The sequence below is a fragment of the Ostrinia nubilalis genome, chromosome 14 (assembly GCF_963855985.1).
Source record: "Ostrinia nubilalis chromosome 14, ilOstNubi1.1, whole genome shotgun sequence".
NCBI lineage: Eukaryota > Metazoa > Arthropoda > Insecta > Lepidoptera > Crambidae > Ostrinia > Ostrinia nubilalis.
This window is the reverse complement of record NC_087101.1, coordinates 6,211,506-6,237,740: the sequence shown is the minus strand read 5'-3', so window position 1 is coordinate 6,237,740 and position 26,235 is coordinate 6,211,506. Positions and strand designations below refer to the sequence as shown.

The window sequence follows — 26,235 nt, the reverse complement described above, 5'->3', positions numbered from 1 at the left end:
ATACTACCCTCCGACACGAATACATTGGGCCGCATAATATCAGCAATGTGCCTACATAATATTTAACATTTTTACAAATTCCGCGCACAAAAAGAGAATCGTGTTACATTGGCTCTCAAACAGTGTACCAGTACCTATCACAGAAACGCAACATTAAAATGCTTAATTCAGTTCAAATCAGTTAATGTTACAGTTACAGTTATACTTTTATGTGTTATACTTCCTACCCTCTCCGTTGTCATTGCAAGTATCCGGAATGAATGTCCAAATAAGATAGGGCAGCCAAAGGGCAGCCAGTTCCTCTGTGGTTGAGGATTCCAGGCGAAGCTCGCTTCCACTTGGCCTGAGCATTACTTTCCATAAGGCCAAGAACTTCCTCGTTGTGGATCAAATAATATTACATAAATTATCCCATCTTCTAAATCCATTTGGATCATTGTCAAGTTTGAGAACCAATGTTTACATTTTATTACTTTACGTCACGTGTTCCCAGCATATAACGGGCTACTTTCTATGGAAATATTCGTTTTATTTCGACTGTAAAATGTAAATTTGTTGATTGTTACGCCGTAACCTATTTTGCATTAGGAAACAATTTCAAAAATTAGCACATTTCATAATATGAAAATTACATTTTATTTATTCCGGATCAGTTCTTGGATTTTTTATTAAAGAACGCCCAGATTAGGGATAAAGGTTGTACCTAGAGATCAAAAGACATCTACGATTTTAAAAAATCCTCTAAAAACTAATTAAAATCAGTAACAATAATCCCCAGCATCTGCGTCGTAGGTACTACGGTACTACGCAGAAAGTAGACCCACAAAGTAGACAGATGAACTCGTATACCTACGTAGATCTCGCGCTGGATGCAGATTGCAGGCCGCTGTGGTCTCTACCAACCGGCCAATATGGATAAATCATTGGGACAGGTCTTGTTCAGCAGTGGAGATCATGTGGCTGAAACGTGAAAAATAAATCATAAATAAAATAATCTTAACACAACCTTTTTATATTCTGACATTGGTAATAAACACATTAATCATTTTTGACATTGATTTATTATGACAGTTCAGTTTTGATGTGAAGGTTTCTTTCTTTTCTATTTTAATATTTTACATTTTATTTCAGTTTTAGTATAATGCCGGGTTTTGTGATCAACTCCAATTGTTGTGAAGTGAAAACTATGTGTGGCAGAAGCCTTTGGCACGGAGTATTGTACATCGGGATTGCTTCATTGGTAAATTAATCGTATGTAAATATTTCTGCCAATATTCTTGTACAATTTAATGATCTAGAGCCAGGACAGATAGTGACACTTACCTTATCATCTCCCAGACATGACCTCTCCCAGACCGTAAAACGTATTTCGGGCAGGCTTCCCATTCAGTGGATTGACGATCTGGTGAAGTTCGCGGGAAGTGCATTGATGCGAGCAGCGCAGGACCGGTCGTCCGTGGTGAGGCCTTTGGTTAGCGTAGGTGGATTGCGGTTGAGATGAACACGACTCCATGGTCAAGGGACCAAGATATTGATGGTTGATTATCATAACATCTTCCAGATACTTAAATCAGCAATCGCGTTCCTTATATCACTAGCAGGCGTGGCGCGCAAGCGCATGTTAGTGTCAGACGTGTTGTTCAACTCTGAACTTTCGCTGGCGGTGATATGATTTTGATTTAGGCCAGAATGTTGCTTTATGCCATTCATTCGAAGTAAAGTTTACGATTAATCGTCATCATTTTAGCATAGGCCATCCACTGCTGAACATAAGCCTCCCCCAATGATTTCCTGGTAGCGGCCTGCATTCAGCGCTTTCCTGCTACCTTTATGAGGAAGAAGTTTGCCATTAGTTTATTATTATTTCCCAGATAATATCATCGATCGCGCTTCTAATATCGCTGGCGAGTGTGGTGCGTATGTCAGTGTCAGACATGCTGTTCAACTTTTAACCTTCTCTGATAGTGAAATCTTGATCCAGGCCAGATGTGGCTTGATGCTATTCAAAAGGAAAGCTTTACAGAACCAATTATTACTTTGTCCTAGATAATATCATCGATCGCGCTTCTAATATCGCTGGCGAGTGTGGCACGCATGTCAGTGTTCAACTCTTAACCTTCGCTGATAGTGAAATAAATCCAGGCCAGATGTGTCTTGATGTCATTCATACAGTAAAGTTTACCATTCATCATCATAATTTCAGCTATGGGACATCCACTGCTGAACATAAGCCTGAGGCCTGCATTCAGCGCTTTCCTGCTACCTTTATGAGGAAGAAGTTTACCACTAACTAGTATAATAATATCTCCCAGATTATATCATCGATCGCGCTTCTAATATCGCTGGCGAGTGTGGTGCGTATGTCAGTGTCAGACGTGCTGTTCAACTCGGAACCTTTGCTGGCGGTGAACATGGTCTTCGGACTTGTGACGGTGTGCATCTCTCTCTACCAGATCCTGGTGGCTTCGCTGGTGCTGTGGCAGGCGTTGAAGGTAAGAAAAATATCCACTATTAACTATTTATTACCTACTGTTTATAAATCAATATCTTGCAACATAATGCCAGCTTCAGTTTTGATTATTTTATGCACCTACTAGCAGCCGCCCGCGACTTCGTACGCGTGGATCCCATTTTATCCCCTTCATCTATCTTACGCGGTTTAGATTTTTTCATACACATGTTTTTTCCCGCTAACTCCCGTTCCCGTAGGAATTTTGCAATATCCTATTGTAACTAAGCTTTTTAGTTTACTAAGGTACCTGCAATCCTGCATGTCAAATTTCAAGCGTCTAACTTAAGCGGTTTAGATTTTTCATACAAAAGGATTTTCCCGCTAATTCCCGTTCCCGTGGGAATATCGGGAATTCCTTTCTTAGTGCACCTCTACGGTACCTAAGCTACGTCCCTTCCAAATTTCAAGTGCCTACGTTTAGCCGTTTAGGCTGTGCGTTGATATGTCACTAAGTCAGTCAGTTTCTCCTTTTATATATTTATATAAAAGATGATGCAAATCAATATTTTGTATTTGGAACAAGTCTGACCGATTTGACGAGCATATTTTTTTTTATCCACAACGAGGAAGCTCTTGGCCTGTATCTCACCTGATGGTAAGTGACGATCAGGCCGAAGGTGGAAGCGAGCTTCACCCGGAATCCTCAACCACGGAGGAACTGGCTATCTTACCTCTAACTGCCGGAACACAATAATGCTTATGTACACCGGTCTATGTGCATATAAATTTTAAATAAATAAATAAATGCTGTTAACATTGTTGTTATGGCGTCAGACTTAGGTAAGATGGTGGTAGCTAGCCAGGCGGACTTAGAACAAGCCCTACCACCAACCAAACCGAACAGAAAAATCTGCCCCCACTGGGAATCGAACCCGGGACCTCTGCGTCTGAAGCAGGTGGTCTTACCACTAGACCACAGAGGCGGTTATTTCTAATATTATTTCTAATAGCCATATCAGTAAGCCTCGTCTAAACATATACAACCCTATCGAGTTAACTGCGCACTTGGCAGCTGTAACGTTACGACGGACCGCGCAAATGCAATGAGGTGCGCAGTTAGCTCGATCGGGTTGAAGATATCTAATTATGAACTAACCAGTACCACAGAATAAGTAATAGTACAGGTACAGAAGGATTACTCCGCAAGACGATTTAAATAAATGCGAGTCTTGCTACGACGCGATACAGTGGAATTCAGCTCGCACAGCACTAAGTACCTACAATTTTATTCACCTACAAGTTTTGTCTCTTTCTATCGCGTGCCTCTGAACTCTTCTTACGCTGTTAGGGTTGCTGTCTAGTAGTGTCTAGTAAATACACTAAAATAATTAATCTACTTATTTGTAATTAGGTACGTATGTAGGTAAGTACGCATTGATTATGGAAAACCTTGGGAGAGGCCTTTGTCCAGCAGTGGACGTCATTTTTGGCTGAAACGAACGAACGCATTCTGAGCAGTAGTCATGGTAGGTTAGGTTCCTAATCCTAAGAATTATTGATTACCTACATGGCCAACATACCTTTCAGCATCTTTGGGAAGCGAAAAAAAAGATAAATCCGGTAGATTTCTTTTCGAATTTAAACACCCGAACGCCGCACAATAATATTTATTTCTCTTTATGTCCATTTTTAAATAATACTTCGATCATAGAATTAGGTAGGTACTACAACGCACGCCAGCGTCCTGATGGGCGCGCGCGTGACACTCGACTGATATAATACCCGCCGGCGGGGCGCTTCGCTGTAGGTAATTATCGGATGTACCGCGCGGAGTGAGCCAGGCCTGCCAGTACATCAGTTTATAACGCCATTTCTGTTGCAAAATCTCACCCGTTACAACTGGAGACGGTCTTACCTGATACACCAATAACTGTACTATTTGTCGCCAGACAAAAGGCAACATCTTCCTCTGCTCGTTGTGGTACGTGTCCCACCTGTCGATCCTGACACTATACTTCATTATATTCTGCGCGCGCGCCGCCGTCTGCTTCAAGGAGCGCCGGTACTTAGCTGGCACTGCGACGGTCGTTGTAGGCGTTATTTATGAAGGTAAGTTTTATTTTTATCATCTAAAAAGATTTTCTAAGTCAGAAGAGCACCAGAGTAGCTTCTATTATACTATTAACTTCGTAAAAAATCCTAGTCCCTTTGAAATCAGCTATTTATTTATCCTTTTGAAATACATACTTATAGTACACTAATGATGAAATATGAAGCGTTGTAAGTATGTAACTATACCTACTTACGTATATTTTCAGGTACTTTTATATATTTTGCTATTGTTGTAAACAGCTATGTACACTCATTGGACCGTACCCACGAGCGTTATTTTTAGCTGATTTATTTACTATATAGGTAGGTATTAACCCATATATGCCCAGAGGCACGAAAACGACCCAATGGTAGATGTTCTCTTGCGATGCCCATTACAAAAAAACTGTAGGTTTGTTTTCTGTTTTAACGCTATAAATATAATGTTGAAAGAACTTCCTAATCAAATATAACAGTTACTAAGTTCGTACGCCGCCACTTTTTTTAGAATTTGAAATTGAATTTCACAGATTTTTTTGTTGTTGAAATTAGTGCACCCAGTCTTACAAAAATGTAAATATTCTTTTATGTATTCTGTTTTAAACGATTATTGCGATTGAAATATTGAAATGAATATATTTCCAAGGTAAATAACTAAGAAGTGTTATGAAAATTTAAATATGTGCTTTGTTATTTTTTGCAAAAGTTCTGTTGGTCGAAAACGACCGCATGGGCATATATGAGACCAGAATGTAGATTTTCATAGTATAAAATATTTCAAATAAAAGTCGTGTTTATTATATAATTAGTTTATAATTTCATCAAATAATAGCAAACAGTGTAAAATAATGTTATTTGGTTAATTTAGGACCTTGAATAATTACACAGTTAGTACAATTTTGGCACGAAATTCTGCAAAACACTTGTTTGTTTTTGCATACTGGACAATTCCTGAGATTCTGACTGGTGAGGATCAAATGCTCAACACCATACAGCCTTCTAGAGGTATATTAGAGGGCACTGGGCGTGTTGAAGGAGATCCATTTGTAAGAAGCGAATTTCTAGTAATTTACCTTCGAAACTTCAAAGTGTCTACAGATGCTCCAAGGGATCTCGCTATTATGGCAAAGTTATTGATGGGAAGGAAAGAAATGGTTCTAATGTTTTTGACATGGTTGATTGATGTCACCGTCAATAATAACTCTGGAGTTTCGAAGCAATTGACGCTAGAAATTTGCTTCCAAAATATAGATCTCCTTGAACTCAGTCTACCTTCAACACGCCCAGTGCCGTCTAATATACCACTAAATGTAAGGCGATATGGTGCTGAGCATTTGATTGATCCTCAGCGGTCAGATTCGTAGAAATTATGCAGTATGCAAACACATAACTGTGAAGAAATGCAGCAAGTGTAGTGTAAATCTCCATGACAAATGTTTTGCGGCCTAAATTGTATACTAACTTTATTATTATTCAAGTTCCTAATAAACCAAATATGATTATTATACACTATTTGCTATATTCTGTTCAAATTTGTAAACTAATTATATAATAAATACGACTATTATTTGAAAATACTTTATACTATGAACTACTACATTCTAGTCTCATATATGCCCAGGCGGTCGTTTTCGACCGACTGAAAAAAAAATAGTTCCGAATCCTGAAATCCAAAAACTCATCTTGGTTCATGATTATGGGCCTATATAGAGTAAATATGCCAATATACATAAAAATCTGGGACCTAAATAGTTCTGGGCATATATGGGTTAAGATTGTGATATTTTATGTTCCTGATTGTTATTGAATATTTTTTTATTTGTGTTTATTAAATGTTTAAGTAAAAGACTTGTGATTTAGATTTTTTAGTTTTTGTATGAGTACAGTCACGGTTTAAATTTTATGTCAATATTTACCCATTTGAAATACTTATTGACATAATAATACAAGTAAAGTCTCAAATTGCGTTTCATCTCCTCGTAATTTTGTTAGGATAAACAGAAAAGTCGTGTATCGCTCTAAAATCAGCAAACACCCTTAATGAAGGGGCTGATTCGTCTGACGTTGCATCAGGCAACTTAGCTGCACTCCTAATTGATAATTACCAGGGTAAATAGGTATTGCCCTCTCTGAGAACGGTTTTGCGGCGTTCTGTGCGAGTTTGAGAACGTTACGTGTCTCCGACTTTTAATTTGATAAACCTTTCAAAGATTCAACGTGACTCTCCTTATAGAATGGTCTTAAACTTTGTATTTTATTTGCTTTACTCACTTTACTGGGAGTATCCCACTAGTAAGTAAGTTACTCATAATCTTGTAAGTATACTTACTTCGGTATTCATTTCAGTGGTTTCAGAAATCTGCGTAAGGAACTCAATATCTAACTAACAAAAGCTCCAGTGTTTTATTGCATTTCATATCTACAAACGTTGTAGATAATTAAAATTTAAAAAGAGCTGTGCTTTTCTGAATAAAGAAAAATAAATAAATGTAGAAACTAGAAACATATCAAGATGAAATTTGCATTGGATTATATTTGGAGACAAGAGTCTAGATTCAGATGTCAATCTAGACCGCGCTGCAATCAGAGCTCGTTACGAATGTAGGAACCATGTCTTAATATTATTAGACTTATACAGTCGGAAGCACATCAGTCTGTACATTTTTTTAGCAAAATAGTTTGTATTACAATGAGATAGACGCCACTGTATTTAGCTTGACGTACCATGCACAGAGTGGGTCATGAGACTATACATTTTTTTTTGTAATATAGCACTTTACATAAGATCCCACCAGGCTCTGGTGTTTACTTTGATGAGTCGTCGTCGGTAATAAACTTTTACAAACAGGAATAAGTAGGTAGAGTTAACACAAATGACATTAACTAATTTGATCATGTCTGCATTTTTATTTCTATTTTATTATGCGTCTGTTATTTTCTAATAACACTGTAATGTTTCATCAAAATCCGTCCGATATTTTGAAACAAGAGAAAACATCCGTCCTTCCACACAAAGTCGCGACTAATTAGGAGCTCATTTTACATGTTTGATGGACGTTGAAATTAATCTTGAATAACCCAGCTTAATTATGTAGTGTTCATTTGAGCGAATATAAATTCGGATCAGAACTTGAGTGAGAGAGCAATTAGGTCACAGAGGGTCTGAGCGGTTGTTTGAAGCCTTCAAAGTGTACCTTAAAGGCGAACCTTATGTTTTTACAAAGTAGCTTCCAAACGTGGCTTCGCTTGCCTGAATTTTGGACAGGCACAGAATGTTTTGATAGTGAGTTTCTCGATAAACATTTAGGCTAATCCTAAAGGCTGTCCACCCACAAGGTGGACCGACGACCTGATAAAGGTAGCAGGAAGGCGCTGGATGCAGGCTGCTACCAACCGTGCAATGTGGTAGTCATTGGGGGAGGCCTATGTTTAGCAGTGGACGTCCTGTGGATGAAATGATGATGAATCCTAAAGGCTAATACCGTACCCTAATGTATCAATCCCATTTGGAAAGCCTTCAAAGTATACCTTAAGGTGAATCTATATTTTTACTATGCAACTTTTGCTAATAGTTTTACTTAGCGTGGATTTTAGAGTTTGTTTTGCAGTCAAATCTTAGCTCTTTACCAAAAGCAGGTGTTGTGTTACCAGAGCCCGAGGCACCTGCTAAAAATCAGCTTTCTGGAGAATATCAGATATTCTCCCACTCGACTTTATTACTCAACCGTCACTGTCATTATGTTTAGACTAAATTTTAATGACTCCTGAAATGTTTACAAGCTGTGTGAGTCTAACACCTCTACGAGTAAAATATTATGGCGTTATTTTAACCTACGTTTAAATTATTCCAGCGACTCGAATTCATTGACGTCATGCTGAGCACATATGCATAAGCAACGTGCAAAGGCACATCAGAGAGCATCAAGGGCACATCGGACTATACTTTTTCGTTGTAAAAAGAGCCCTAATGTAACTACGTAAGACTCCACAGTGTTTAGCTTGGCTTTCGTCTGTACGTTTGAGGTACGTTTAAATGATTCATGACGCGAAGTAAGCCCATGTTTTGGTGGTATGTTGTTTTCGCTTAAATCGCTATCTAAAAAAATTCCAATTTCCAAAACATAACTTCGGACTTTATCGAATATTTTAAGATCTCAGACTGAGCTTAACATGATAACTTAGGCACAACTTGTAACTAAAAGGGTGAGATATGTACTTATCTATCTAAAAAATCGTATAGGCAACTTTACTTCCCTTCTCTGCCCGTTGAAGCTATTAAAGCCACCTGGACAAAATAGACTCTTAAAAAAACCTCCCTTCAAGTTCTACAAACCGTATTATTTAGCTTCGCTCAGTTTTTGGTTTATACCACAAAAACGCAAAGCTGAATGAAATGAACGAATAGAAAAAAGTAACTTGATACTTTTGGTCAGTACTTATAGGATTTTACAGGCTACCGGTGCTTTTGATATGGAGTTTGACAGATTTTTGACGTTTGTTAAAATCAAAGAATTAAGATGGTGCAACTCAATTAACTAAATTAACTTTTAGGTATTCAATTTAGACCAAGATTTGGAAAACGAACGTAAACATATTGAATAATATTGATGGCATCATAATATTCAAGTATTGGCAAGCTGATTGATCATATTTTCTGACCTGTCAGGACATCTTAAGCTTAAGTAATGACATATTATTCCCTCGGGAAAGCTCCTTTGCGTTACATTAGTCAAATGTCTAATATTGATGAAGTATTAATTAGAATAGATAGATTTTCAGTCAATCTAATTACGAAATTGACTATTTTAGACTGTTAACTTAAAGTAAAATTTTCTGTAAAAATAAGTTGAAGCCCACTCTGTTTATGCAACTTCTGAACGGTCATAGCAATTTAAATGCGGTTACATATTGAAAGTGATTTTACCTAGTATGATTTTGTAGTGCTAGCTATAAAATCTATAAGTCTAAATAATAACATCTAAGAATAGCTTCCTAAGGTCGAAAATACAGGTAACCGTGACTGTACATGTGGACGTAATGTCTGTTCACCGACGTTTTTCATTTAATTTTCACCGTAATGATGTCATAAATTTCACAACCGCCCTATCTTTTCCCGCTTTTTAAAATTAAAATTCTGTTTTTTTAAACTTTGTCCATTTTTTACCTATTTTGCCTGTAGGTTTGTAGGTGGCGTCTCTCCACTAACGAGACTCTTTGAAGTGAATTTTAACTTGAAAATTTTATACTGTCGTAATTATTATGATATACAGATGTTTGACGTGACGTCACAATAAGATCAAAGTTTTTTTAATCTAGAAATTCTGTTTGAAGTTGTTAGATTATGAAAGCTTACCTATCTAGAACGTATAAAAATAAAAAATAAATTTTCTTTTTTTATCAGTAATTTATTAAGGCGGTCATGGCTTTTAATAAAAATATTACACACTTATACGAATTTGCGAAACAATATTAAAACATACGACGCATTTATACGTATAAATATCAGTTTGCCGTGACGGGGGAAATCCCCGCTCAATTTATTTTTTCTATGACTTTGGTCACCCTCCCAGATGAAATTACGACTGATAGAAACTTGCTTCCCTTATCTAAAGTAATTTCGATACAATTTCCTATCTTCAGGGATGTATCAAGTTAATGCGTGTTGGACGACGATCACGTAAAGAGTGTATAAACATAAATAAAAGACAATGACAATGTATAGGTACTTAAGGAGAAGAAACTACCTAGGTAACTATTAAGTAATATGATAATACTTAGTAAAGTTTATTTTTACACAATTTTGTGATTTTTGTCTTAACGGTAAGTTAGGCCTAAATAAACAAAAAGTGTCTTGGAAACTGGTTTGAACAAATAAGTAAACAAATATTATTATTAGTACAGAGCTTGCTCATTCCAAAGTTAGCTTACTTATTAAAAAAAAAACACATTCACATCTATGCCTTGTTTTTTTTTCTTTTTTTATTGAACGGGAGGTAAATGGGCAAACGTGAGCAAAGTGTAATCAAAAATAGTAGTGTAACTGTAAAATTTTCAAATAAAATTTAAAAAGTCCATAAACCAAAACCTCGTTTATTTAATATCAAACAACAAACTGTTGATAAGCGTAATATTTTTAGGTTTAAACGTCGATGCGTAAACACAGTTTTCATGTTGTTTGCCAAAGTGATAAATACGTCGTAACTAAAATTCGATCGTAAAAACGGTCCATTTGTCAAAATAAAGTTCCACTTGTACCGAGGCCGGTACATAAAATAAAGCCAGTTTTTTACAGCCGATAATAACTCAATAAAACTGCACCCACACTTTCCCGTTGTCCCGTATATCACGCGGGAAAAATGGGAAAAATATTCTGCCGGTTCTAAGTATCGGGACAATAGGTTTAGAAACTTTGTGCTCCCTGAAGTTGATAAAACAATATTTGACGCATCGGTTTGGATAATACAGAAAAACATAGGCAACTAATTCGGTCTGGTATCGTCATACAACAAATGTATACGAAAAATTGCAATTTAACATCTCATGAAAAGTATCTATAGTGATTGGTATTGGATTGGTGAGGTATACGTATTCTACTACTAGACAAAAAGATTCTGAATCAAATTTTGAAATAGCTGTTTCCAAAATAAATAAAAAATGGGAACATTCAATACTGGTACTAAGTACATTAATAACTTATCTGACTCCCTTATCCTCTAGATAGAAGACATTAAGCTTCTATAGAAAATATCGGAAATTCTTCGCGTGTTGAACCGCATCTCTCAGTCATTTATCAAAGCGGGTGGCAAGTTCCAATCGTTGGGTTTATCTTTTATTGCTGAATTCTCATAGGGGATCGAGATTGCAATAGGAATATACAAGAACAATAAAATGATGTTATTGTTGAATAAAAGCGGCAGGGTATTGGAGTATCAATGGGTAAACAGAGTCGACTTACTTATACTCGTAGTTATTTAGTTGATTAGCTTATACTTGATAGGTAAGTAGGAAACTATAGTCCAGTCAATGAATGCCAATAGTCAAGTTTTTCTATATCTTGTATAGTTTTCGCGGCATCTGCTCTAGAAAGTCTGTAATATTGGAAATTTTATTGTTGTCTTACATGTTCCCATCAGGAGAAAATCGACTAAGTCAACATTAAGCAAATATTATAGACATGCGGGAGCATGTTAAGCCTAGTTCCAGGGAGGCGACTGCATCGTGCGTATATTTAGACGAACTAATTGGAGCCACTTTTGACTCCTCATCACTCAAAAAGCACTGTGCATTAACACTTAAAATTAGGCTCATGTGTTGAGACTTGCAAGATAAACGTCAGCTTCAAATTTCAAAAATATACCTCATACGGTTATTTAGGTATTGACGTTCAAAAATCGACATTTAGGACACTAAAATCTATCTATCACCTGTGAAATGTTAAAATTTACTGGTTTTTTATTTGTTCCTTTGTATTTACACAACTACCTATCTGGATGCCAAATTTGAACCTTCAAGGTCATCTGGAAGTGGTTAGAATTTGGTCTTATAGGTCAGCCATGTAGATTTTTAGACGTCAATACCTAAAGAACCGTTTGAGGTATATTTATGAAATTTGAAGCTGATGTTTATCTTGCAAGTCTCAATACATGAGCCAAATTTGAAGTGTTAATGCACAGTACTTTTTGAGTGATGAGGAGTCAAAAGTGGCTCCAATTGGTTCGTCTAAATATACGCACGGTGCAGTCCCCTCCCTGGAACTAGGCTTAACATGCTCCCGCATGTCTAGAATATTAGCTCAATGTTGATTTAGTCGATTTTCTCCTGATGGAAACATGTAAGACAAAAATCAAATTTCCAATATTACAGACCTTCTAGAGCAGATGCCGCGAAAACTATACAAGATATAGAAAAACTTGACTATCTCACCTGTAGCAAATTGAATAAGCTTTTTTTGGTTCATAGTAGTCATGTCACTAGGACGCATAGTTTTCGAGGATTAAGCGAAAAACCGAAAAGTGGCACCTTTAAACCCCCCTCTCCCCGCCGGCTCAAGGGCTAAGGGCGGGGACTTTTGCTAGGTTCACCTCCTGACTAGTCTAAATAAAGTCCCGAAGTCAAAAATTGTGTTCCAAGGATTTCCATCTATAATGCTTTATCGACTGGACCAACTAGGTGTCATTTTCGTTCGTGTATTGTCATTGTGATAAAGTAGAATTTGCATGTTGGAAATGACATTAAAAAATATTCATTCTACAGTTTTCAAAAATTGATATGAAACTGAAAATAAAGTTTTAGATGACTTGCAAAAAACTTACGATAATTTGTGCATAATAAAATAATAAAAACAGAAAAATCCTTTAAATTAGAATTTCTCAAATTACAATAATTATAGTGTATAAGTAAATGCTTTTATTGTAATTTCACGGTAAAAATGAATCAGACCAAGCCAAAACAGTCTTCAGTGTGAAGCATTTTTTCAGACAATGTCTCGGAAAAACGCGCCGCTGTAAAACTTCGGGGGGAATGTTAAAACGTCCTCACTGTCCTGAATGAGAATGTGGCTAACAAAAGACCTCTCTCCTCCCCTCAGACACGTCTGGATCACTCCCATTGTTAGGAGTGACTCAGAGGGCCTACTACGAAACGAGGTTTCTGCATTTCGGGACTTCCGTCACTGTCACTCGTGAGAGTAATTTGAGATGAGTACAAGAGAAGGAAACAGGGAAGAGTGACGAAAATACGGACGTATGTGGCCGAAGTAGTCTCACAGTTTAGGGTTGTGGATGTGACTGGCCTCACAAGCTAATAGAATGCTTTAAATTCATGGTAAACTAATGGCACACTGTACATATAGATTTGAGGTTTTATTTTATTTACTAGAAGACTAAAACTTGCTTACCTAGACACAATGTGCATGTAGATTATAGGTAGGTACATATTTATTAATGAATAGAAGCGTTGAGAAAGCATTGTACGAGTAAGAATACGTTATCTATTACAATTTTTCTTTCTTCTTTCTTTCTTTCTTTCTTATCATGTTGTTATAATATTCGTCATAGATTGTTGTGACTTTGTAGGCAGCTAGCTTACATACTTGGGTAGCAAAGAGGCCTATGTATGAAATGTAATGTAAGATTGTCAACGAACACAAATTAGTCCCAGAGATCGCTCATTAGTAACAGAAACACACTGACAAACTTTTCTTTAACTAAATTGCAACAAGTAACCTTAGTTCTAAGAATGTTTTCTTTAGTAAGAACTGTTTTCCTTCAAGGTAATTGAAATTAAAAGGAACTTTACAGAAGACGTAATTTGTAGTTTCAATTATTTCGCCGAACAGTGGCGCAGGTGAAGTAATTTATTTACATAGAAATTACTGAATTCTAAGAAAAAGAACATACAAATTCAGGTGTTGAATCTGACTATATTTTTATTGCAAAATGTCACTTTTTACAAATTAACTTACATAGGTAAGATCCTATAGTAACTCAAAGGTGACTGACTGACTGACTGACTGACTGACTGACTGACTGACTGACAAAGTGATCTATCAACGCACAGCCCAAACCACTGGACGGATCGGGCTGAAATTTGGCATGCAGGTAGATGTTATGACGTTGGCATCCGCTAAGAAAGGATTTTACGAAACTCCACCCCTAAAGGGGTAAAACGGGATCCACGCATACGAAGTCGCGGGCGGCCGCTAGTCGTTCATATTCGTATTGTGACTGATATTGTATTCATTAGTTTCTATGATTAGTACACATTGGGATTATTAATTATTCTGTAATTACCATTAGTGGGATTGCCTGTTTAATATTTAGGTACATCCGCTTATTTCGTAAGCCGATTATTTGCGATTACGTTAAGCTTATAGACTGAACTAAAGAATACTGTGTGTAGACTACCTAAGTTCTCGATTCACGATTCGGTATATTGACAATTGACCAACTTTTATCAATTTCGAAGAAAGTGAAATCTAATTTGATTGAAAAGTAATTGAGTTTTTACCCGACTACGGCAAAGCAAAAGGAGGGTTATGATTTTGACAGGCTATGTATGTATGTATGTATGTATGTATGTATGTATGTATGTATGTATGTATGTATGTATGTATGTATGTTCATGTGTTCCCTCGTAACTTCTTAACTACTTATCAGAATTCGACAAATGACATATCATTAGAAGCGTCTTAATTTTCCGCTGGTTATAGGCTATATGGGGTTTCACAAAATCTAATGTGGCGCCCTCTAGCGGACAAAACATACAGAGTAAAAAAATAAAATTAAGATAAATATGCCGTATTTGGTATCATTTGAAAGCGCTTTACTAGTAAATTTTAAATATATATATATTACTAGCATTTGCTTGTGACTTTACCTGTATTCATGGGCTGATTGCATATAATTCACATCTTTTCGTTCGTAGCTTCTTTACTACTTATTAGTTCATCAATTTAACTTTTGTTAATATTATGCGCCACAAATACACTTTATCACCAAAATAATACAAATAATAAAAAGTAAAAAAACTAAAACCCAACTACGACAAAAAACGACGCTGAAAAAGTATAAAACAAGATTTTCAGAATACTGAACTCAACAAAGTTGCTAATGTAGTTGCATAGTAATTTTCATGTTTGGAAAGGCGTAGTCACACGTTACATATACCTACCTACCGTAGCACTTTGACAACGTGTGACTGCGGTTTTCCAAACATGAAAATTACTATGCAACTACATTAGCAACTTTGTTGAGTTCAGTATTCTGAAAATCTTGTTTTATACTTTTTCAGCGTCGTTTTTTGTCGTAGTTGGGTTTTAGTTTTTTTACTTTTTATTATTAGGCATAGATTAAGTATTATTTTGGAAAAAAAACTGTCTTGGACTTGGTCAAATACTCATTCATTGATAAACTTCCAATTGAAATTATCAGCGGACCAAGCTTAAGGCGAAGTGGGAACGCGGGTGAGTCTTAATGAAATTAGAAAACGGGATTTCCCGGTAATTCTGATTGGCCGGTAACCGCTCCGGGGTACGAGACGATTTGAGGAGAAGTGTTTTCTTTGGAACGCTAAGGGGGCTTACGGACGAGCGACAGTATGTCGCCGACGATAGATATTTAAATTAGACGACTATCGCCGACGCATCGCGAATACTGCCGATGGTCGCCGATGCATCGCGACTCTTGAAGACGGGCAGTCACTAACGTAAAGTCAGTGTCAACATGTTATGACAGGAAAAGGCGCGAGTCGGAGAGTATCACCGACAGTCGCATACTATCGCAAGCAGTCTCCGACGTAAAGTCGCTCGTCTGTGAGCCCTCTAAGTCCGCAGAGCAAATTGAATCCGGGCAAGAGTTTTAGTACGCGTGGAACAAACACTCCGCAAGCTTTCTCATCTAGTTTAGGTCAGTTTGAACCGGTAAACTTTCTTCTGTTAACTTTTTACCGTATTACCTGGTGTGTAAGGTGCAATTTGTATTAAGTGGCTGATGGTTTTTGAAGATTGTCCGGGAATTTTAGGACTAATTTTTACTGGCTAAATCAGATATTAGTGATGTTTTGATGCCGTTTACTGGTCCATTTATTAATGCCGCCGTCTACTTTAGAATTTAATAGTAGCTACAAATACAAATCAATAAAGTCATTAAAAAAACACAATAACAATAAAGAGAAATTTTACGTAAGTACATTTTTTTTTATCCACAACGAGGAAGCTCTTGCTTGGCCTGTATCTCACCTGATGGCAAGTAATGATCAGGTCGAAGGTGGAAGCGAGCTTCACCCGGAATCCTCAACCACGGAGGAACTGACTACTAAATAGACCGTGTGATTTCTCACACGAAAGGCATTTTTAAATACTAAGCGCGCCGAAAGAATTTTACCTCACCTTAAAACCATTTTATCCTGCAATGCGCGCGATTCCGTACAAATCACCTTGCGACACGTCGCAAAGAATTCCACGGAATCCTAAAATTTGTTTCATATTCAATCTGTCTTTGTGGCCACAGCGTTTTCACCTTAATATTTTAGATTGTTGCGGGTTAACTCAACTGCTTAGTATTTTCTCCGTAAACCTAAACCCTCGTAAAGCAAATTGAATTGGAAGAAGTGTTCTGTCTGCAAACACTCCGCAAGCTTCGTTAACTAGTTTAACTCAGCATAAAGTCCGTTTAAAACGTCATTAACATTCCTTTGTCTACCTTCAACTTTATTGTCATGATTTTAAAGTATAACTTATTTAATTTTCAGGTGGTTTAAGCTTATAATTCCTTGGCTTTGTTTACATAATTACAAAAAGCAACAAACGTTTTCTGTCCTTAGGACAAGAAGGTAATTGTCTTCCTGACCTTTACAAGCTCAGACCAGTTCTATTTTGCTAATTGGCAATCTCATAAATTGACCTAGATTAAGAAAATGCCTTGATTTGGGTCTTGGGCAATTACCTTTAAGATAAGTATTTCAGTTGTTTGTTCATCAAGATTTGTTTTGAAAATAGTAAAAGTCGGTAATGTAAGAATCTTCCAAAGACTATCAGCGTTATGTTCTGAGTTTTATACCCTGGCTAGAGCATGGCACATGCTGAATGGTGATGGTCGCCGTTTTGGTTAAATATCTACCTATCTATTCTGATTTTGAACTTAATAAACTATTTTCATTTCTATCTATGAACCATGACGCCGCGCTTGTATAACTTTCTTTAATTTTCTTGTGTAACTGTTCGTTAAAAAATACACAATCCCAGGGCAATTATGTCACCCTGGCTTAAGAATAATGCCTACTTAAAATCTAACTTCCGTACTTATTACCTTTAATTAAGAACACGTAACGCTCAAACACCAAAAGGCATTACCGTAGCAGTTATCGTTACAGATGTTATTGCTAATTAAAATATTATTTACCTCCGTAATATCTATTAGGGAGAGTCTAATTTCAATTATGGCGCATAAGGGTGGCGTCACGTTTTTAAGGTCCATTAAGGGGTCCCTTGCTCGTGGAGGCTTTATTAAGATGTTTAATGATAGTGATGACAGTGGGAAGATGGTAGTCGCGTGCTGAACCTATGCTAGATGTTAGGGATTTGAATCCTGCGGGGACAGCGTGTGATGAGTGTATTGTAATATGTACCTATAGTGAGTTTGAACATCTATAACAAGTAAGATATTGGTCACTGTTACTTATTATCCCAACTATCCCAATCCCAACTAATATTATAAATGCGAAAGTAACTCTGTCTGTCTGTCTGTCTGTCTGTCTGTCTGTCTGTCTGTTACGCTTTCCCGCTTAAACCTCGCAACCGATTTTGATGAAATTTGGCATAGAGATAGTTTGAGTCCCGGGAAAGAACATAGGATAGTTTTTATCCCGGTTTTTGAAACAGGGACGCGCGCGATAAAGTTTTTCTGTGACAGACAAAATTCCACGCGGGCGAAGCCGCGGGCGGAAAGCTAGTAATAATATTATAAATGCGAAAGTAACTCTGTCTGTCTGTCTGTCTGTTACGCTTTCCCGCTTAAACCTCGCAACCGATTTTGATGAAATTTGGCATAGAGATAGTTTGAGTCGCGGGAAAGAACATAGGATAGTTTTTATCCCGGTTTTTGAAACAGGGACGCGCGCGATAAAGTTTTTCTGTGACAGACAAAATTCCACGCGGGCGAAGCCGCGGGCGGAAAGCTAGTAAGTAATAAGTATACTACAGTTTAGTAGTATATCTATTAAAGTAGTTTATTTTGCGACATTACTTTGATTGTAAACTTTTTGACAAAGTGCGAGTTAATTGAAAACAATGTAAAAATAAAATATTGTAAGTTTTTAAAATTTCATTCTTAAAGAAATAAAAAAAAACTGAATTTCCAATTTTCCGAGGTTGTCGAATTTTCCTTTTACTCTCTAGTCATTTAACTAAAGTCTTTAGTTGCAGTTCCCTGACAGAAAAGAGAAAATCTCGCCATAAATATTAATTTTCGTTAAACTATCAACCAAGGTAACTATAAATAATTTGAGCCACAACTTTAATTAATTTCAAACTGATTTAGCTAGACAACAAAGTAAACTTGTTGAATCCAAAAACGATACTCCAACGAAGGTCGTTCGAAACTAATTTACCATTTAATTTGTCTAAAGTATCTACAATCGAAACCACTTAGAGCTCTCAAAATAGTTGCGGCTGCAATCAAACAGAGCTGGAACAATTATTTGGCATCACCCGGAGTGTTCCTTTGCTTAGGCCGGGGATAGACAGAATAAAACAGCCAACTCAAAAGGTACTTAAACGTAAATTACAATAAAAAAAATCCTAGGTCGAAAAAATAATAATATCAAAATAAAGTGAAGTATAAAGGTTTTGTTAAGGGTAGTATTTTGACGCACTTGTGAACCAAAAGAAAAACTCATTGGTAATGAGTTTATTTCAAATTTTACGGTAATTTATCTTTTGATAACCGTAAGATAATATACCTGCGATAGTGAAAATTGTGTTAAAAATGCTTCATAAATGTAACTTAATTTACCTACCTCCATATATCCAAACTTTTTTATTTAGCTTGCAGTTGGTTTCTGCACGAGCTATGACCCAGTTGTTCAATATTAAGAAATTGGGGAGGGACACGTGCCAGCGCGATTAAGCGAAGATGAGTGGGGCCAAGACGATTCGGCGCACCCGCCGCCTGCCCCTACAACTGTATCTTGGCTGGAAAAAAGCAAGGTTTATGAACAACTGACAATTTGTAGCCCTCAACGGTGGCGGTTATTAGATAGAAAGTTAGATCATGGTAAGTGTATGCTCTTAAGAGAGTATTTTCAAAGCTCTTTTTCGTGTAAATATGTACCTACCAAAAAACAAATGTTTTATTTTCAAGCAGAACAAAGCAGGTATTTGACTGCAATTACATCTGATAAGCTGCCAATAGTGCATATTTAACATCGGCTACTAATCGTTTTGACGACAAAGTAATTTTGATTTATTTCAACAGTACGAGTAATTTGGAAATAAGGCATATAAATAAAGAAAAGATTTACTACAACCACAAAAGCAATACGGAATAAAAATATCAAATATCCACCTTATAACGTCAGACAAAGCTAAATTATGAGTTCATTTCAAATATGTATGTAAGTACATATCTTGAAATAAGTAAATAGAAATTACATGGTAAACAGTATAAACGGTGCAGTTTGTGGTTCATGTTTTAGAGTAATGCATTTATGTGTTTTCAATGAGACAGCCGGAACGCGCATTCAACATGTATTAGGTAAATGGGCCACGAAATGTTAGGGTTGACTCATAAAAGCAGATGACTTTAACCTTGTTTTAAATATTTTAAAATTAAATGCAAAATGGTAGTTGCACTCAAAAATGCATATTAATGAAAACACATAAAACCATCAGGTGATCCGTCTGCTCGTTTGCCTCCTGTCACATAAAAGAAAACACATAAAATAAACCCTTTGCGAAAGACTCAGTTTATTTTTTAAATTAAACAAATTCTAATTAGACACTGAATAATTAACTTTTTGTACCCGTTCTTTTTTATATGTATGTATGTTTTTATAAGTTTTTTTTATAACGCACATTTCTAGCATTTAGTTTTCACTGATAAGCGCGGTCTTAGAAAATGTCTTTATACATAAAACTGTATATCTAATCTGAAGTTTGCATTATTGTACTTAACCTAAATTAAGGGATCAGCTTTGCTTTTATAGGTTTAGTGCACAAAATTTAGTTCAAACTCAGTAAGTTATAATGTACTTTGAAATTAATTAATGAAAAATGTCAAGATATCAACCCTAAGCACCTACCCTAAGCAGAAGCGAGTGTGTTCTTCCCTGCCACTGGCTGCGGCTTACAGCGGTTTCAAAGCGCGCTGCAAAATGTTTATCGCATTTAGTTCGTTATTCCCTGCGTTTATGTACAGGCAGCACATAAAGTCAAACTCTGTGGCCTCTTATGTACTTGTAATAGAGACGATTTTGCAATAAAAATGTAGACCGATGCTCTCTGTACAAACGCCGCCATTACAGCTTAGGATGGTATGCTGTTATTGTTACCTTTTCTGAAACTACTGCTAAAGTGTTACAGGTCCATTTTCTCTCTGTTAAAGAACTACTTTTGCTATAAAGGATTTTAACACGTGTTTTAGTTTAGATATACCTAGCGGGTTAGAATAACGGACATCATTAAAAGCCAGGTTTTTATCGAATTTTCTTATTGGAATTCGAGTGTGAATAGGGTTTTTGACATTTTGGGAGGTTTTCTTGCAGTTCCAAATTACTGTTATCTTAAATTAACTTAAGCTTTTTAATATCATAACTATAATTTATGCTCTTCCATGACTCTCTCTGGAAGCTATTTCATGTTTTCAAGCAGATATTTTAAGCACAAAATATGAAGCAAACAAGCATCCAATATGTTGCCGAAACATATACATAATTCAACAACATGAATATTAAAAGCTGGATAAATAAATTTCGAGGCGTAATATCGTAGAGCTACGAAAATACACCTCGTAGCGCCCCGTAGCGCGTAGCTGCTACGAACGTACAGACAGAGTGAGTCAAACGAGTTAAATATGTTTTTAACAGTTTATTTAATGATTCTATTTAGTACATTTTGATAAACACTCATTCGACTCTCGTTTTAAGGCTCAAGATTTTCATATCCATTGATTTTGATCAGCAGCTACATAAACTTTGGCATGAAAGTTGTATAATAAAACTGATTTATGAGCTCCACATAAACCAGTTATAGTTCATTCTTAAACTAAACTTATTCTACCATCTTCCAGTAAACTGGATACGGCGTACAATTTATCATACCGCTTCAACATTGCAGGATCTTCTTCGAGGAGTATATTAAATTTAGCGTTCGTAATGGATCCGCGACGCGTGAAGTTGCCGCCCGGCGAGTCGGCGCCATCCCGTAATGACCGCGCCCCACGCGGTGTCCTGTTTAATAAGTTGTTTACAAGACTGCCTTCACACCGAGGTGAATAGAACCTTCAGATGGAGACTGATAATATCAAGCAGGTAGCTAGCAAAATTAATATTTGAAAAACAAAGTTCTGAGACTATTGTAATAATAAGCAGATTCGAGAAACGTGAGTGAGGCCTAAAGTATAGGTAGTATGGATTTTCTTGGATTCAACTTAATTCCATCTCTGTAAAAATATTTTATAAGTGTAAAAATGCACCATGAAGAAAGGTTAATTACGGTATCCTTTTATCTTTTTTAATCAAAAAATGCTGGAGTAAGGCTTACCCCAAAGGAAATTCTGTCCAGTTTTAATAAAATAATTAGGGAAAAGGATGCACAAAAAATGTTTTATTATGTTCGGTGTGACATACAGCCAGTTTAATAGCTCCCGTTGTGCTCTACGCCTAATAATCATGATCGTTGTTATTTATCGGCGACGCACTGTATTTTGTCTCGATTAAAACTAAATGAGCCCATTCAGAACCGAGCCTTGGAATTAACACTTTGGTAATGAAAACTTGAAAGATTATAAGCCTTATTAGAATGATTAAAGACTCAATTTGTATAATTCTCGTATAATTTGCTGACAATAATTTTTGATTGGCAGAATAATTTGTGAATTTCAGATCCATTTTAGGTTAGAATTATTTTAGTTCAGGATTCAGTTATAATAAGGTTGTCGACATAATATAAGATTAGTCTGACTGGCCTAGGTTGTTTAAATACATACAGTAAAAGCCTTCATGTATACTTACAAAAATAGAAATACATGTTACCTAGTAATAAATAGATTTTAGAGAAGATCTAGATTAGGCTAGATCAGTAGGAGTGAGAAACAAATCTAGAACTGGGAACTGGGACGTATATGAAGAATAAAATTTTCTTAACAATATTAAAAAGGATTTTCTGAAATAAACCTGCGGAAAAATGGCAATACAAAATTGTTTGACCATAGTGACTAACAGAAACTAGCTTTTACAGATATCTCTGAAGCAAAACGACGATTCAAGGGAAAACATATAATTAACTTTTAAAAAAAATAAAACCGACTTCAAATGCGTGAACACAAAAAAAAACTAAAAATTAAAAATATTCCGTATAAAAAAGTTCATCCCCAATTTTCCACCCTTGGGGGTGAAATATTTTCTTTAAATTCGCATGAAACCACCCTTTTGATAATACCTATTCAACAAAAAAATAATCGTTCAAATTGATTTATAATCGGCGGAGATATTGCGTATAAAAAAGTTCATCCCCAATTTTCCACCCTTGGGGGTTGTTTTTTCTATTATTAAATTTAAATGGGACCACCCTTGAGGTATTACCTATACGCCGAAAAAAGATTTGTTCAAATCGGTTCATAATTGGCGGAGTTATCGCGTAACAAACATAGAAAAAAAAAACATACGGGTCGAATTGAGAACCTCCTCCTTTTTTGAAGTCGGTTGAAAAAGATACAAGTGAGCTTCCATCTTTCTTTTTGCTCCCTACAAATCCTTTGAATCTTTTGAGAGGTGCTTTCAGTGGGGATTATTTTTAATATTTTTCTGCGAAAAAGACCCGTTTAGTCAATAAGGGAACCAGGCGATTACTTTTCTTAGGTACAACAAATGTCACGATTTAGAGCTTACGATCATTGCGACCCGATCTTGCGATCCTTTAGTAACATTAAATCGTATCTTGGCAAAATTATTTTTGAAAAGTAAGGGCACTCGATTTATTTGTTGTAACTATGTTCATAAACAATGTACCTAAATACTGCACTAGAACTACAGGGAAGCTTTTTGTAACAGCTTGAAGTGTCACTGTATAGTCGATAGCATAAGAGGCTCAGCTATACATTTCTATGACAAATTAGTGCCTGTTACCACTTTAGATAGAAAGAACTGTATTACCTTCACGTGTGAGTCTATGGATTACCAGAACTTATGTCCGTAATAAATGTGGTATAGAGTGAATGAAGTCGTAAAGTCACAAATTAAGTGTCATCAATATATTTTCGAGAGCCGGTCTCATAAAATTGTAACCTGTAAAAGCCTTCGGTGTAAACAGGCAGGGGTGGCAGGTACGTTTGTTGATTTTTACGAAATTCTCCGTAAACTCTCTTATTTGCTTTCCCGTAGTATGGGAAGCGTGCCCGTTATACGTTATAAAATATTTGATCACGTTAGGATTCGATTTCATTATTTTCGCATCCAAATATGTAGATATTATGTGAAAAAGTTAATATCAGTTAGGGTAGGTTAGTTTAGTATTTGGAATTACTTAGGATGGATTCGACCAAACAAGAGTAAATATTAATCTCAGAATAAATCGTCAGTTTTGACATATTTCCCATACTGAAACTGTCAATGTGCCAGTTAAACCAGGAGTTATTCTCGAATAAAAGTTTGGTCGAATCGGGCCTTAATCGCGCATGACTGATTACGTATTAACTTTCAAATAAAAAAATATGAAACAAGGTTTCTGTAACTCACTATAATCTCAACGACGAACCATGTTGTTGTTAATTCAGAGAGAAACATTTGAAATCCTCGTACGAATGTTAAGCATAGGCCACATTAAGCTAGCTTAACACACCGTACTAAAGCTAAGCCGTGGCTTAGCTTAAAACTATTAACTATGCAACGTAAACTAAAATTTTATTCGATTCAGACAAATCGGCGTACAAAAGTGAGTCGTGTAGAATAAGGTGAAGAATGAAGATTAAAATTCACTAGGCTTCATAAAAGCAATTAGGTATCCGGCAGAGATTTATTTATTTATTTATTTTCACCAACTTAAACTATCTTTACAGGTCAATAACCTAATGCGATAGAATAACTTATTTTGTAGGCAGGTACACTGTATCTACTTACACTAACTACTTATAACTAACAATAAAAAGCGCGGCTCTTACGATTTTTATTTACGTAGATTATTATTTTGTATGCACCATACCTTGTTTAAGTTACGATAATTAATTCTTGTGGAAGTCATTGGGGAGGCTTATGTTCAGCAGTGGACGACCTGTGGCTGAAATTATGATCATGATGAATTATATTCTAAGTTAGTTTGTTAGTTTATCTCGCAACTAGATTTTGCCCGCGGCTTCACCCGCGTTGATTTCGGTCTGCTACAGGAAATATTCAATATCAATCGTCAAGAATCAATAGCCTATGATCATCAATGTAGAATTGTAATGATGAAAGAATTTTCAGTAATTTTGAAGCCTATTCAACAAATAATTATTTGTTGTTGGAATTACTTATTTCTTCCTTATTAACGTGTTTCCGGGAATATTTCATTAAACGTTCGGGTTAGGTTGAAATTAACATCATTAGTTAAAATATTCGCATACGCTCAAAGTATTGCTGCTATTTGTAACTTAGAAATATAGGTGGCAAGGCATAAAATTAGGTGACAATTTATACCTCTAGACCAGCACATTTATACAAATGAATCCTGTGGCGATTCCATTCAACCATTCACTAAACTATGTGCAAATACACCTCTATTTTAGGGAATGAAAGCAATATTGAATATTGTCGAATATTGAATTTAGAAATGGGGTTGAATTAAAATTAATTTGGTGTATAAACAGCAGCTTTGAATACTTAATATAATTTTGAACAAAATATTGTTTGTAATATGCGTGCTAACTAATTCGTTTAGTTTAGGAAGTAGTACAGCCAGATAATAACTAATTTTTGCTTGGCCCATGGAAGATAATACCATTTACGGCAGATGCTTTTTATACCGTGTTCAATGTGCAAGAGTTTTAAATAAATTAACAAGTTTTATTTTAAAAACTAATTACTTAAATTGAATTGGCACAACTCTGTCGTTATCACAGAGACGTAACTGTGTCTACTGAAGTATAATAATAATGCCGAAAGTGGCAAGGTAAATGCGGTTCTCCAATGAACGCCCATTCGTACCCACTGAAATATTTCTTGCGCCAGCCTGAGTATGAATCTATGTAGCTTTTTGTCTCCGAAAGGCATCGCCGCGCCTAATGTACTGGAAATCACGTTCGCAGTAAAAACTATGCAGGGAACCCGACAGATTTTGGCGATCTACTATTTTTGGGAGTTCACCCTCTTTGGGATATTTTTCAGTGTCTTAATGACATTTTCATATCGCCTGGAATAAATAAAATCGCGAAATAATGAGAATGTTAAAGCCGTATAAAGTTTAACTCTCAGAAGACCCCTAACGGATTTAATGAGAATAAATTTTTAAAGTAGCTTAAACGCCATTTTTCCAGAAATAGCACTGATATTCTGTTTTAACTAATTTTATACCAATTTCTTCCTAATTACAATAATAATTTTCTTAAAGTGTATTAATATAATTATATGGATCAGTACAATCCGCATTAGACTTAAAAATCCCTTAATTATTTTGATAATACGCTTCAACTTATTAATAAGAGGTGTAATATAACAATTCCTGGTATTCTATTCCTAAATATACGTGTTATACGTATGTCACCAGTTTGAATGTTAATAATTTAAGTAATTATAATTATGTCTGGTTTAATTATCACACGCGCCTATAAGGCATTTAATTAGACACATCGCTCGGGGCGGTGTTGTGTGTTGCGTAATAACGTGACTGTAACCGAGCTACGAATAATTATAGTGTGTGAGAATAAGCCAGATTTTGGTGTAGTATTTTTAACGCATTCATTTAACGCTTATTAGCATTGATCATACCAACTTTAGAGTCATCATTA

The 26,235-nt window shown here is 36.0% G+C and overlaps 1 protein-coding gene across 1 annotated transcript; it reads left to right on the top strand.

Moving 5' to 3' along the window:
- The first annotated feature begins 1,081 nt into the window (after nucleotides 1-1,081).
- On the top strand, nucleotides 1,082-4,872 carry LOC135077828 (uncharacterized). Its single transcript, XM_063972366.1, has 4 exons — nucleotides 1,082-1,251; nucleotides 2,313-2,492; nucleotides 4,402-4,561; nucleotides 4,771-4,872. Exons 2-4 carry the CDS (start codon nucleotides 2,361-2,363, stop codon nucleotides 4,845-4,847), a joined length of 369 nt encoding a protein of 122 aa, XP_063828436.1. The 5' UTR covers nucleotides 1,082-1,251; nucleotides 2,313-2,360; the 3' UTR covers nucleotides 4,848-4,872.
- Nucleotides 4,873-26,235: the final 21,363 nt, after the last annotated feature.